General features: G+C 43.3%; 1 protein-coding gene across 2 annotated transcripts in view; it reads right to left on the bottom strand.

Moving 5' to 3' along the window:
• Positions 1–15,606, bottom strand: part of LOC124863046 (ras-associating and dilute domain-containing protein-like) — a 39,622-nt gene that overhangs the window by 21,975 nt on the left and 2,041 nt on the right. For both annotated transcript variants that reach the window (XM_047357297.1, XM_047357296.1), the window contains exons 2-6: positions 14,056–14,385; positions 12,991–13,226; positions 9,524–9,852; positions 1,629–2,318; positions 1,485–1,522 (exon numbers count right to left, since the gene is read on the bottom strand). In XM_047357297.1, the coding sequence (XP_047213253.1) occupies positions 1,485–1,522; positions 1,629–2,318; positions 9,524–9,852; positions 12,991–13,226; positions 14,056–14,385 (1,623 nt within the window). The remainder of the gene's footprint in view (positions 1–1,484; positions 1,523–1,628; positions 2,319–9,523; positions 9,853–12,990; positions 13,227–14,055; positions 14,386–15,606) is intronic.

The following is a 15,606-nucleotide window of genomic DNA, read 5'->3' as shown; positions in this document are numbered from 1 at the left end:
TTAATAAACAGCTTTAGACCCATAACATAAGGTGATTGTATTTACTTGACATGGAAAATAAATAGCACTATGTGTATGTGTGACGTGTTGAAAGGATGATGAAGATTTATTGCACAAACAGCTGGTTTATTATAGAACGAGCGGCTATTCTGAATTGTCACTCACAGAAAATTATAAATAAATGTTTAAAAACACGCTGGATGTCCCAGGCCATAATTCAATTAAATTCAAAAATACTTTATTAATCCCAAAGGGAAATTAAATGTTGTTATAGCTCACATTATGAAGGTTTCCTCAAAGAACCGTTGTAGATGCTGATGGCTGTGGGCAGGAAGGATCTCCTGTAGCGCTCCGTCTTACAGCAGATCTGAAGAAGCCTCTGACTGAAGACACTCTGTTGTTGTAGGACAGTCTGATGAAGAGGATGCTCAGGGCTTCCTCTTCTTAAGGCTGCCACAGCCTGCCACTGCCACAAATTGAGCTCGGTCCTGCTGCAATTCAATCAATTTCTCGGCACGTTTTCAATGTAATGCAATGCAGACGTGCACAGCGCCCCCTACCGAACAAGATGGGTAGCTCGGTCAGCAGAGAGCTGAGGAAGACCGGCTGCTGACGTCACTCTGTTGCGCCCGCCGCTCGGAATGCTTTTTTGTTTTCGAGTTCTGGGCAGGACTTTGTCTGCTTTTTCTTTTTGATTATGGCATAAAATGTGCAGTCATGAAGAAGAAAATGCAAATAGGATGATTAATGACTAATTTTATTTATGGGTCAAACAATGCAGCCACATTCTTAAAATGAAAAAGCATTTCTGAAAATGCTTTTTCATTTGAAATATGGTAACGATTTGCTTCCATACTTTGGAGGCTATTTGTACCATCAGCCGTCAGGTTCCACAACACTACAGCACCAACTGAAAAAGACTATCCCTGATTTTATATTAATGTTATATATTTTTTTGCCCTGCCGTGTTAACGGAAATTTCCCCTTTGGGGGATTAATAAAGCTCTCTGTCTGTGTCTCTGTGTGTCTGTCTGTCAGCCAGTCTGTCTATCTATCTCTAGGGCAACACAGAGACACAACGCCATGCACACACCCATTCATACCTAAGTGCAATTTAGAGAGACCAATTAACCTACATCTGCAAACTTTGTATAAAAGTACCACAAAAACTAACGGCTGTAACTGCAGTGAAACGTGTTTCCACAATGTATTCTCAGATGGTCTGAATAAAAATGCAAGCCACACTTATAAGATTTCTATTAATAAAACACTTGAAAGCCATGTGTCATTTTCTTGTCACTTCATAATTACTCATTACTTTGTGTTGGTCCATCACCTGAAATCCCAACAAAATACACTAAACCCTGTGGTTAGGGTTAGTATCCCTGAAGCCTGGTGGCACTTAAAGTGTCAGCTGTCGTTAAAGACAGCAGGCAAATGTCTGGCATTTCTGAGAACCTTTCAAAAACACTTTGTGGACTCACGATTCTGGTTGGATGGCAGCAAGTTTCTTTGTCTTCTCCTGAAAAGTTACAACACATGAATAATTAATAATTCTAGAAAACACACAGTTGATTTTAGAAATTACATGTTATTTGAGTTTTTATCTGCGAAACCACCTTTCTTACCCAGGTAATCAGCTGGATCTGACTGGCAATCCTGAGCAGCAGCTGTCTGAAGTGTGTTAACTCAAAAGTGAAGGCTGAGCGCTGGATGCAAAGGATCATTAGGAAAGCAGGAGCTAGTTTCGGTCCATTCTCACTTGGATCAACCGTGTCCAGGATCTCCTGCAGGACTCTTTCTTCTTGCTCCAGCTCATAGCTTAGCGAAGCCTCTGTGCCTTCCAGGTCTCTCCAAGAAGGAGCTAATGGCTTCCTTTGGAACTTTTTGATGGTGTCGGAGGAGCCGCATGATAAACAAGAGCTCTTACTGTCAGAGCTTGGGCAGAGTCTGGTAATCCAAAGTGGCGTATGAGAAGACCCCGACACACTGGTAGGATCCTTGAACATAAACAGGTAATGTTTTCCCAAACCAATCAAATCTCCAGGATTGAGTTCTACTTCCTCATTCAGAAAGTAACCATTTCTGGTAACAGGAGCACCATGGAGGGGCTTCAGCATTGTCAAAGTCTTTTTGGGCTTTCCTGAGGATGTCTGGGTGTTAGAGTCAATGCGTCGGATGCAGCAGTGCTGCGGCAACACATCAGGAGCAAAGAGAAGGATGTCCACCTTCAACCTCTCCTCGTCCTCTCCATTACAGTGCTCCCTGCAGCATCCAAAGATGGTTGTGGTCCCGCTCATCAGGTAGATGACAAAATCCTAAAAAATAATAATATCAAACAATGACTTTTATAATATGCAAAATCATGTTGTATCTATGACATTCTTATTTTGAAGTACAAAAGGAAGTAGTTCTTGAGCTGCCCTTTTGTGTTGACAGTTTCAGCTAATAAACAGTTCATCATGTTGAGTGACACTTTTAATTCATTTTTGTCATCATGTTGGGTACTCTGCAGGAACTAAGAAATTGGTGACAGACAAGATAAACTGGTTTGCAGCAGGAGGAAAACCATGCATAGTATCTGCTAACAATGTTAATCTCACAATCTGCTTTGTAGCTTCTTAATGGTGGAAGTAAAAGGAGAATTATTTCACACTTTTTAAATGAGCCTGGACAGCATTTCATCATCTTTAGTTCAAAATCTAAGATACCGATCGAATCTGGACTTGATAATTCTGCACCGAAATTATTCTTTAGAAAATCCTTTATTCTGGTAACACAAAAAAGCAGCATTTTCAAAGTTTGTTTGGCCATTGGACCAACTTAGAGGAGCATAAAATCTGTAATTAATGGGCAAGGCGAACCTGTTCGACTGATTCATGCTCACAGATTCTATAAAAAACACAGTTCATGACTTGTGAAATCTAGACTATAATTTTGTATGCAGTTTCTACTTTTCAAAAAATGATGCTAACATCTCCATGCGTCTCAAACGGAACCTAAGTCGACTTGTTGTAGATCTACCATCTGTGAATATTTCTGCTACATCTGCAGCAAACTGTGCAGTCGGAGCCAAATGATCAATAAGGCCTATCAAAACATGGAGCAAACATGCGAACACTAGCCTAGCGCTAACGTAAAAGACATGAGCATATTTAAGACTGTAGCTTTATGTGACGAGTCAGAAAGAAATTATGAACCTATGTATGTATTAAGTGACGTGTTGTTAGAACATTACAGCAGCTTTCTTAACAAAGTTAACCTGTGTTAACGATGAAGAGCCGACGCATACTCCTAAATGTTCAGTACTGGGGACAAAAACACCCGAAAGGAAAAGCCCTATAAAAAAGTTTTGGGTTTCCATTAAAGACCCTGAATTAAACACCAAGTACAAAACAAAGGTCATACCACATTAAAGTAAATACTGATTATTTGGTTAAAATAAACACAATAAAGTCAGTGATATTTCCTTTTCTCATCATTTCAGTAATTAAAATACCATTAAGTTGGAAACCATCGTAGATTTAAACATGATGTTGGTCACCATTATTGACTGCTAATCCACCGTACTTTACGCACACTGTAAATCTGTCAGTGTGTGACGTGGGATCGATTCCCTTGTGTAACAGTCTGGAAGTCAACCAGCGGTGTGCACAGAAACAGCAACAGGTTAAGCTGGTAACAGTACGACCTGAACTGGCAGCACGAGGCCAGACAAGAGTAGAAGAGCTTACAGGTGAGATGTTGCTGATATCTCTGACCTCAGGGTCACCACTGTAAGACTATTAGTAAGGTGATGACAGTTTATCATTGGTGCTGGTTAAAGTCGAGCAGTTAATGTGTAACATCTTTAACACAAAAGGCCAATGGAGAAGTTTCAAATCAAATGATGAAGCACTTTTAGTTGAAATTAGTTTTTTGCATTCAGTTTGTCAAGAATATCTATTTTAATGGATTAAGTGGGATTTTTGTTCTATTCTGCCACGCACTGCTTAATAGATACTGATTTAGGTCCAGTAAATCTCCACAGGCCTTCCATCATTTCAGGCAGGGATTAAAATAGTAGTCAGCTGAAAACCTAGCTACTTTTTTCTTCCTTTAGTCAGCCTGTGACAACACATCATTAATAACAACGCTAAACAGCAGTTTTCGGTTCCTGTTTCATGTCAACTGACAAAACACAGACAAGCCTTGTTTCTTTGTCTTGGCACTGCTTTTGACCTCCAGTCAGAAGAAAGGACCAGGCCAGCCTCAGCTCTCAGCAAGCCACAGAGCTTCTAGTATCCTGCACAGTCAGCAATCTCCTCCAGCAGCAGGGATAAACACATTGCAAAAAAACCCAAAACATCCTGGTACTGGGAGTGAGCCCCCCTCTCTGGTTTGTAATGTAGGAAAGTGGCTTGAGTCGACCAGTTAGGGCAAGGAAACAACGTTCTAACACTGGTGAGGTATCCAAGTATGTTGGTTGCAGTTTGTGGTCACGGTCTGAGAATAGTCACATTTTGCCAAACATTCTGGAGGGTTTCTTTATTGTACTCATGTGGGGACAAAATGACTGACTAGTTATTCTGTAGGGAATACTGAGATCTCCTGGTCTATTTACTCCTCCTGAGAAATCCATTCTGAGAGGCAGAAGTCCCAGTCTTCTTTCAACACAGGTAACCAGAGTCTGACTCTGAGGCTCAGGGATTAGCAGATGTTAATCCAACACTCTAATGCACTTGTTTCCACCTTGTTGTCACTGTGAAGCTTGGCTTGTCAGCAGTGATTTACTAAAGTCGCAGCTTAGATCGCTGCGTTCTTCTGGGCAACTAACTTTCAGCGTACAGAGTTAGACACAAGATAAATTATAACGCAACACGTCCTTTCATCATTCAAACACCAGATATACTCTACTGCAGAAAGTAGTCGTTATCAGACTTAGACAATGCTCCTTCAGGATTCTACATTCACATTCAGAGATTTGTGGTATGCCACTAGAGTCTGGATATATGACCAATGTCTTCAGCACAAATGACTTCTTGTGAGGCCATCTTAATTGAAAAACTGTGCTTTTAAACCTTTATGTCATGTTGAAAACATAAAAAATCATTTTCCTAGTCATGCATAGAGAAATCAGCCGGTGAATACAATCAGATGACTTGCCTGGTCCTGACCTTTAACTGGCAAATCAAAAACTCAAAAATCAGATCTTTTTACAGTTAGTGAACGCACCACATCTGAGTGATACCGGGTTGCACTAAACAATTCTCGGCAGGTTTTTACTGCAGGAAGAAGACATAAAGTCAGGTTTTTTAGGATCAGTTAGTGGTTTAAAAAGGATGTCAGAGGAAGCAGAAAACCTTTAGCAGTCTGTAAAAGCACATCAGTTCATACCCATCATGTTTAGTCAAAGTGACAAACTGACCCGGAGCTAGAGATGGGCGATTCGGACTTAAAATCTTAGCAGTTTTTTATGGTATTTATTTCAATAAAAGATTAAAGCTTGTTTGTCATGAAAGTATTTTAAAATTCACAATACATCTGTTAATGCTCATAGCTCCCTGATACAAACCCTACACTAAATGTATGACTGAAACATTATCAGACAACAGTTGGAAAATAGTCTTTGGGTTATTTGGATCTTCATGGAACCTGCTGGATTTGTAAATGTTGGCAGCTTTTCAGGAGTCTTAGTGTTAAGATGAGGGTCTGCGTCCTCTAGGAGATACACACAGAGTTAGCTTAAATCATCGTTTTGTTTTACGTCACCTCTCTAACACATGATGGGGCATTTACTCTGATAACAGTTTTATTAATTAATGACATCTGATGGCAGGAAGGCTAGGAAGAAATGTTATGAACAATTTTAATAATACTTCTTAAAGAGAAATCAGAAATCTGGCACTAATCTCTAATCTCTAGCATTTTGTGTTTTTTCATGTGCTTCCTTATAAAATGAATCCACCTAAGATGAATTCAAAATCATCCTAAATACCCAGACTTTTTTAATGCTTGTTGATGGTCATCATTAGAGCTGCGAGAGACAGTTAATCTCATATTTTATGAAAACACAAGTTTTGGACAACAAGCTAAGTAATATGTCGGTATATTAATATACAGGATGCTCTATTCTCTGCTGCTTTGGGTCCAGATAAACATTTCACTTAAAAAGAGAATTTAAACATTGATTGAAAAGTATGATGGCGCCGCAGATGGTCGCCTCGGCGTGTTGGTGCGCATTGTTTTGTTTTGTTTTTTGCTTTAAAACGGTCTCCTGTGATGGTACCCGGAGCTCTCTCACCAGAGAAGAACTCATGAACATCAGGGCTTCTACACCAGAGGAGTTATTTCCAACTTTTCTACCTACTGCTCTGGAATTTTTAGACATTCTGGTCAAAGGTGCGCTCACCTTTGTTCACGCAGTGAAACGCCGGAAGAGAGGGAAACGGGCTGGGGTGCTGGTACGACTTCGCCAGCGTGGACTACGAACACCGTTACCTGGAATATTTCTCTCTAACGTGCGCTCACTTCCCAACAAAATTGACGAACTACAACTGCTGTTGGGGAAAAACAGGGACTTTTATTCATCGGCAGTTTTGTGCTTCACGGAGACGTGGCTGTGTGGATTAATACCAGACTCTGCGCTGCAGCTGGCAGGATTCCAGCTCTACAGAGCGGACAGAGACACGGAACTCTCCGGCAAAGCGAAAGGTGGAGGAATCTGTTTTTACCTCAACAGTGGTTGGTGCAACGACGTGACAGTGATTCAGCAGCACTGTTCTCCAGACCTGGAAGCCTTCATCATAAACTGTAAGCCTTTCTATTCCCCCCGTGAGTTCGCTTCGTTCATCCTGGTCGGTGTTTACATCCCACCTGCTAACGTGCAGGTCGCACAGCGCATGCTCACCGACCAGATACTGAGTGTGGAGCGGACCAACCCGGACTCCTTAGTAATCGTCGTTGGCGACTTTAACAAAGGTAATCTGACCCACGAACTCCCCAAATATAGACAGTTTATAAAATGTCCGATCAGAGAGGACAACATTCTGGATCACTGTTACACCACCATCACGCCGTCCCACGTGCTGCACTGGGCCAATCCGACCACATCATGGTCCACCTGATTCCTGCATACAGGCAGAAACTAAAGCTCTGCAAACCTGTGGTGAGGACGACAAGGAAGTGGAGCAGTGAGGCTGTGGAGAATCTCCAGGCGTGTTTAGGCTGTACAGACTGGGATGTGTTCAGGACTACTACCAACAGTCTGGACGAGTACACAGAGGCTGTGACTTCCTACATCAGCTTCTGTGAGGACAGCTGTGTACCATCATGCACCAGGGTGAGTTACAACAACGACAAACCCTGGTTCAAAGCTAAACTCAGAAGGTTAAGACTGGATAAGGAAGAGGCCTTCAGGAGTGGGGACAAAGACATATACAGAGAGGCAAAGTACAAGTTTGGCAAGGCAGTGAAAGAGGCCAAACGACTGTACTCTGAGAAGCTCCAAAACCAGTTCTCAGCCAACCACTCTGCGTCTGTCTGGAAAGGGCTCAAGCAAATCACCAACTACAAGCCGAAAGCCCCCCACTCCATCAACGACCGACGCTTCGCCAACGACCTGAACGAGTTCTACTGCCGCTTTGAAAGACAAAGGGACAGTCCTGCAACCATCCCCCACGACGCCCCCCAACAGCTGCAGCCACAATCCACCACCCCCATCTCTCCAACCTCAAGAGGGGCCTTGGCACCTCCAACCCCCACCCTGAAGTTCCCCCCCCACCAGCCCCCTACCCACGCCGAGGACGGCTCTTTCCATCCAGGAGAGGGACGTAAACAAACTCTTCAGGAGACAGAACCCCCGGAAAGCTGCTGGTCCGGATTCTGTCTCACCAGCCAGCCTGAAGCACTGCGCTGATCAGCTGTCTCCAGTCTTCACAGACATTTTTAACACCTCACTGGAGACATGTCATGTGCCAGCCTGCTTCAAGTCCTCCACCATCGTCTCTGTTCCCAAGACGCCAAGGACCACAGGTCTTAATGACTTCAGACCCGTCGCCCTGACCTCTGTGGTGATGAAGTCCTTTGAGCGCCTTGTGCTCTCACACCTAAAAGACATCACCGACCCCCTCCTGGACCCCCTGCAGTTTGCCTACAGAGCCAACAGGTCTGTAGATGATGCAGTCAACCTAGCCCTTCACTTCATCCTCCGGCACCTGGACTCCACAGGAACCTATGCCAGGATCCTGTTTGTGGATTTCAGCTCTGCCTTCAACACCATCGTCCCAGTTCTGCTCCAGGAGAAACTCTCCCAGCTGAGTGTGCCCGACTCCACCTGCAGGTGGATCACTGACTTCCTGTCTGACAGGAAGCAGCGCGTGAGGCTGGGGAAGCACGTCTCTGACTCCCTGACCATCAGCACCGGTTCCCCCCAAGGCTGTGTTCTCTCTCCTCTGCTCTTCTCCCTGTACACCAACAGCTGCACCTCCAGTCACCAGTCTGTCAAGCTTCTGAAGTTTGCGGACGACACCACCCTGATCGGACTCATCTCTGATGGTGACGAGTCCGCGTACAGATGGGAGGTGGACCATCTGTTGGACTGGTGCAGCCAGAACAACCTTGAGCTCAACGCTCTAAAGACAGTGGAGATGGTTGTGGACTTCAGGCAGAACCCAGCCCCACCTGCCCCCATCACCCTCTGTGACTCCACAATTGACACTGTGGAATCTTTCCGCTTCCTGGGAACCATCATCTCCCAGGATCTCAAGTGGGAGCCAAACATCAGCTCCCTCATCAAGAAAGCCCAGCAGAGGATGTTCTTCCTGCGGCAGCTGAAGAAATTCAACCTGCCAAAGACTATGATGGTGCACTTCTACACAGCCATCCTTTGAGTCCATCCTCACCTCCTCCATCACCATCTGGTACGCCGCTGCTACAGCCAAGGATAAGGGCAGGCTGCAGCGTGTCATTCGGTCTGCTGAGAAGGTGATTGGCTGCAGTCTACTGTCGCTCCAGGAACTGTACACCTCCAGGACCCTGAAGCGAGCAGGGAAGATTCTGGCTGATCCCTCCCACCCCGGTCACAGACTCTTTGAGACTCTCCCCTCTGGCAGGAGGCTGCGGTCCATCTGGACCAAAACCTCACGCCACAAGAACAGTTTTTTCCCATCTGCCACCAGCCTGGTTAACAAAGCCCGGAAACCACACTGACTCCCCCCCCCCCCTTTTTTTTTTTGCTGACAGGACACCTGTAACCTGTAACTCTATGCGTTACATTAACGCTCAGCATGGACTGCTGCTTTACTTGCACAATGATCACCTGCACTGTTGTATTGCTCTTGCATCTTATACTGCTCTATATTTACTCTCACTCACTTAAAACTGTGCACATATATTTATATTATATTGTAGATATGTTTATACTGTTTAATTTGTACTGTATTGCACCGACTACGCCAAAACAAATTCCTTGTATGTCCAAAAACGTACTTGGCAATAAAGCTTTTCTGATTCTGATTCTGATTTAGTGATCAATAACCCTCACCTGTCTGTGACTATAGCCTTGCAGTAGGAGGAAGTAAGGGAAGTCAAAGGGTGGGTGGATGGAGTACTGGGTGGTGTTGTCGTCACTACTCTCCGTCTCTTCCTTCTCCATGCCGAGCCGTAGCACGTCCTTGTCAGCCTCAGCCTCTGGGTCCTCTCTGAGCGCGCTCTGTTGGGCCCGGTTGGCATCCTTCCCCATCGCAGACAGGTCCATCTCACTCAGGCTCCTCCAGAAGCCGAGTCCATCTGTGTCCTCCCCGCAGCTGTCCACGAACAGGGAGGTCACTCTGGACCGGTTCTTCTGCAGCTTACGAGCCTGAGCATTGAGCCCTGGAATGACAAAGAGGCATCATGTTACTTTCTGTCAAAAGCGTCACCATCTAAAATATTTAAAATCAACTTTTGAATCTAAATAAGCAGCACCAAGCGCAGAGGTCGGTGCCCATTTGGTTCTGGATTGTAATCGCCACGTTGGTTGTTAAATTATTCGACTGTCTTCCATCTATCTGCATTATGAGGGCTGCACTGTTGTGATTAGCCCTTATTTTCTTCATTGTTCTCAGACTTTTCTTTCATCTTCATATTTCTAGCGCTCTCCAAGAGCTTTAGCATCTCAAGTCCATCTGATGGGCCAAATCTATGATTAGTGTGCAGTAAGTGGAAGCACAGCACTTAGAACATGCCATCTACCAGAAAGGGCATTTTTTAAATAAAATTGCATTGATGACTATCCACACTCTGTGAACCTTTCCCCATTGTGTCACGTTAGAAACACAAACTTCAACATATATTAATTTTACGAGACGGAAAAAATAAATCTGTAATTGTGAAGATTTAGAAAAAATGATACATGGTATTCCACATTTTTTAAATCTGAAATGTGCGGCATTCAGCACCCTACTTTGTAGAACCACCTCTGGCTGCAATAACAGCAGCAAGTCTATTGCAGTATATCTCTACCAGGTTTGCACATCTAGAGATGGGGATTTTACCTCATTCCTCCTGCAAATTAACCCAATCTTAGTCAGATTAGATGGAGAGCATCTGTGAACATCAGTTTTCAGGTCTTGCCAAAGACAGTTAGATTCAGGTCTGGACTTTGACTGGGCCATTCTAACAAATGAATATGCTTTAATCCAAAACTATTCATACCCCTTGAACCATTCCACATTTGGTCACATTACAACCAAATGATGAAGAGTTTTCAACCTTCTTACAAATAAAAATCGAAGAGTGTTGCATGCATTTAATATCTCCACCAACATTGAATGGACCATTATAACACAAGTATACTTCAATCCAAACCATGTTAAGATGGTTGCCCTGCTGGAAGGTGAACATCCTTACATCTCTGGACCATTTAACTCAGCAAAATTCTTTAAAAGAGAAAAAAAAACGAAGAGAACTTTTGTTTATGAAATCTTGTTTACAGTGGCCGAAATTCCCCTGAAATTGCCTTGGTAAACCAAACCGGCTCAATCATAATGCTTGACTGAACTGGCGCAGATTCAAACACAACAGAACCAGAGGAAAACAGGGTTAATGTGCAGGGAGGAAAGTGAAATGTGGCCTCGTCTATCTGATATCAACAATCGCCCCGTCGGTCTGACGTAACACAAACACTATTCAGCTTTGCTGGAGCCATTAAGCGCAGTGGAATGTCCAGACAGCCGGGCTTCACACCCGACTCTCTGCTCCTCCTATCAGTTGTGGAAATGGGTGTTTTCTACATTGTTCAGCAGTGCTCTGACAGAATGGGCTCTGTGCCCAAAAACCCCACAGAGGTAAAGGACAGATTTCCTGCACAGAGAGGGGAGAGTGATGATGAGAGAACAAGGCGGATCATATGCCTCAGAACAATGAAAACTAAAGCAGGTACATTTCTGACACGCTGGTTGGTTTGCATTTCATCTTGTGGCTATAATGAGAATTTTAAATGTCATCAGGCTGGTAGAGGGGTTCCTTATGCACAACATATCCATTGTATGAGACATTAAAACATCCACAGGAACAGTCTACAGAAGTCTGAGCAGAACTAAGATGACTGGACTAATCATCGGAGGATAATGCATATGGTAACTATAGCAACCCAGTAACATCAGTTATTATCACTCATTAGGGGCATTAACTGTTGTAACGGAGGCTTTTGGCTTCACTTTGCTGCTTTTCAAGGATTCTGTAAGAAATTTAAACCTTTCCTTATTAAATATGAGTACCTTTTTATTATCATTACCTTTTATTATTATTATTACTTATAAGCATATAATGTTAAAAAGACTACTATAAAACAATTAAAAACCCAATAAATTTACAAACAAAAAGTGCAAAACAGTTCTCACTTTGACAGGTCATCTGTACATGTGAAACCAGAACATTTCCTAGAAATTTGTCTTTTCCCAAACTAAACTCCAGCTCCATGCCAGAAGAAAATAATCTCAAGAGAGATGTTTACTACATAAAACATGTTTAAGAGCCCAATAAACAATCAGAATGAGAGTTTCAGAGCTAAATAGTGGTTGTCTGAACCCTCATGACGTCAGAGACCTGCTTACCCAGCGTTCCCAGTACTGGAGCTGAACATCCATTTAGTTCTTTTGATCCTGAGCTCTAGAACAAACTCACTGAGATGTGCAGAAACACAGGCAGAGGCAGAACAACGGGGAGAAAACGTGCCCAGATCCTTTTCAGACCTTTCCTTAATCAGGCCATGCCTATCTGTGGGTTCTCTACCAAAAATATAAAACCAACATACTGATGATAAAAATGACATGTGATAGCTGACTGACATTTAATAATAATAAATAATAATTTTAAAAAAACATTTCTTTTTAGTGACCAAGATTTTCACTTTTTAGAAAATGAAATTTGTTTTTTAATGTGTTTTGCAAACTAAATGTTATTTTTCTCATTCAGACCTGGAAAATGGTCAAATCAATTCCATACTTCTCCAGACTATTCACGACTGTACAGGAACCCTGAAATTCAAGACAAGATTCAAAAGTCAGAATGTACCAATCCCAATGCAAATGAGGCCTCCAGACTTGAGCCAAAGTCAACGAGCCTTCACAGTCCCCTGCATGCAGGCAGTGAGCTCTGATTGAGAATAACACCGCAGTAACAGCTACAGGCCCTCTTAAAAGAGCTGCTCAACTCCTTGATGATTCATGGAGGCTCTACTGGCCCTTGAAAGATAAGAGCAGCGCTTGAGTGACCCTCTCTATCCCTCATTGCAGCCTTTGTTTCCTCCTGAGCAGTCCAACATGCCTGCCATCTCCCCTTTTATAGCTGGTGATAAGCAGGACAATAATGGCAGTTAGCCGGCAATAAGAGACAAGGCTAAAGGCTTCCCATGCAGAGACAGAGTGATTGATTATCCAGAGGTAGAGATGCTGGGATCACTTAGACTCGTCACACCAACAATGGTACTACACATTATTCTGAACAATATGTGTGAAGTGGTGAGTATACCTGCTGTGATTGTGTCTCTATCCTTCAAGCTCTGCTGTTCAACAGTGGAGCACAGCTGGATCTCAAATCTTCTGAAGAAGCCTTCCTTGGGCTTCCACAAGGACTGGAGCATGAGGGGCCTCTCATTGTCACCCACCACTCTGAAGCACTCCCTCTTCCACTGATTATCAGCCCCCGTCTGACCAATCACATCACACAGCACATAGTCATTGGCGTCTTCTTTTTCCAGACAGTACCTGAACGACAAAAGCACATCTTTCAGGCAGGAGGATTGTGGTAGCGGAAGATAGTGGAAGACCTTTACTGGTTTTGAGTTTGAAGATCATAGTTAACTTTTTAAAAGCCATAATGTCTGAGCTAGAATGGTAGTAAAGCTTTTTTAATTGTAAAAACTCCTGTACAAACCTCTATGAAAGTATTCAAAGATTTTCACATTGAAAAAAACCCAGCATCTCCACAGCATGATGCGGCCACCACCGTGTTTCAAAGTTTTGGATTTCCTTCACACATTGCATTTTGCATGTATGTTGGAAAGCCAGAGGACATTGTACCTGGTCTGTAACAAAGTGCATACTGGACATGTAATGGTTGTCTTCAAACCAAGACTTCCTGGAGTTCAGTTGTTTTCTGTTGTTTTTTACTGTGTCAAAACCTAATCCCGCTTTAAACGTCTCTAGAACTTTCTCCCTGACCCGCCTGCTGTGTATCTTGGTCTTTATGATGCTGTTTGTTATCTGATGTTCTCTAACAAACCTCTGAGGCCAGAAACAGAACAGAGTTATATTCAGATTAAAGAACCCACAGGTAACATTTATTTACTAAGGAAGGTGACTTTTGTATACAATTTGGTGCACTAGATTTAATTTAAGAGTATCACACACACACCACTTATTTTTTTATTTTTATGTCAAAAAACGCATTCTTGTCTTTGCACTTTAAAATTATACTTTACATCAAAAGGTGGGAAACACAATAAACAAAAAGGACATTTCAGAGCAAATTAGATTACATGCCTCTTTTAAGACGTCTGTGTGGAACGTTGAGCACTATATGGGAAACTCTCACCTCTCTAAGGCCTCCCTCACCAGCTCCTTTGCACTGGAATGAGTGGTGGCCAACACGCTCTTGTAGTGGGTCCCTTGACAGATATCGCTACCAAAGATCTTCAGGATTCCAGGCACAGATAGCTGGCTGGAAAGCTCGGCAGGGTCATCCGCAGCCTGGAGGTCTCCGGTGAAGCTTCCGCTGCCCCTCGTCTGGCCGCGTCGGCCACCGTCCCGCAGGGTGGGGCTGTGGCCGAAAACTGTCGAAAGCCTGTTGTTGTGACGTCTGATTTTGCTCTTAGCTGGCTGCCGAACACCAACGCTCTCTGCAGTGCTGTCTGACTTGCTGGACCTGAGAGGAGACAGAGGGGGAAATAGTAAACATCTTGCAAGTGGTCTTCTCTCCGGATTGACAGACATGTTCAATAGTAGTCAACTTTCTAACTGACTATTTTGTCAAGGTATTAACTAAGAATTTGCCTTGATCAGAGGATGTTTTAATAATGTCTTCGAGTCAGATTCAACCAACAACAATTTTACAACAAAACAGCTGAAAAGGTTCACCTTCTAGATAACCTCAGAAGGTGTTTAAACAACAATAACAGACATTTAAAAACTTTAAACCCGTACAGATGCAAACATTTTTTGGATGTGGGAGGAAGCTGGAAAACCTGGAGAAAGCCACACATGATGCACAGATTGGACAAAAGAGTGTCTTCAGTCAGAGGCTTCTTCAGATGTGCTGTAAGACAGAGCTCTACAGGAGATCCTTCCTGCCCACAGCCATCAGCATCTACAACAACTCTTTGAAGAAGAGCTACTACAATATTTAACTTCCCTTTGGAATTAATAAAGTATTTTTGAATTGAATTGAACTGAACTGAACCAAACAGTGGTGAGTTTGCAATTAAAACAGAAAAAAAAACTGCGTTTAATTTGCACCACTGACCTGTCGGGGGCAGCAAAACGCCTGAGTTGCTGCTAGCCTGCTTTTAATGCCATTATAAGAAAGAGAAGAAAAACTGAGCAGTACCATCAGCAATGTGTACATTCCTGGTGTTAAGTGGATGGCAGAAAACAAAAACCTTTCTAAAGAGGAGAAAAAACAGTGGAAAAGAACTGACAATCAGATGTTACATGACTGAGTTATGCTCCTGTTTGATGAAAGCTGCCAGTCAACGTTTGTTTCAACTTAATTTTAGGCACAAAAAATTAAAAAAGGGAGGCTATCAAGGAAAACAATTCTTCAACATGCCACAAGGAGGTCAGTCAGTCATTTTCTACCGCTTATTCCATAGTGGGTCACGGGGGAGCTGGTGCCTATCTCCAGCAATCTATGGGCGAGAGGCAGGGTACACCCTGGACACGTCGCCAGTCCATCGCAGGGCAACACACAAGGAGGTGAAACACATCATTCAAGGAATTGCAGCTACGGAGGAAACTGCTGCTATGAGGGGAATGGGCAGCCTGAAAACAGTCCAGCATGAAAAGCTGAACGTACCGTTTAGAAGTGCTCACGCCATCGGTAAAAAAGGAAGACCCTTCAGTGATTTCAAATAGATTTGCAAATAAT

Source organism: Girardinichthys multiradiatus, chromosome X (genome assembly GCF_021462225.1).
Source record: "Girardinichthys multiradiatus isolate DD_20200921_A chromosome X, DD_fGirMul_XY1, whole genome shotgun sequence".
NCBI classification, from domain to species: Eukaryota; Metazoa; Chordata; class Actinopteri; order Cyprinodontiformes; family Goodeidae; genus Girardinichthys; species Girardinichthys multiradiatus.
Note: the sequence above shows the minus strand (reverse complement) of the source record. Positions and strands in the feature narration are given on the sequence as shown.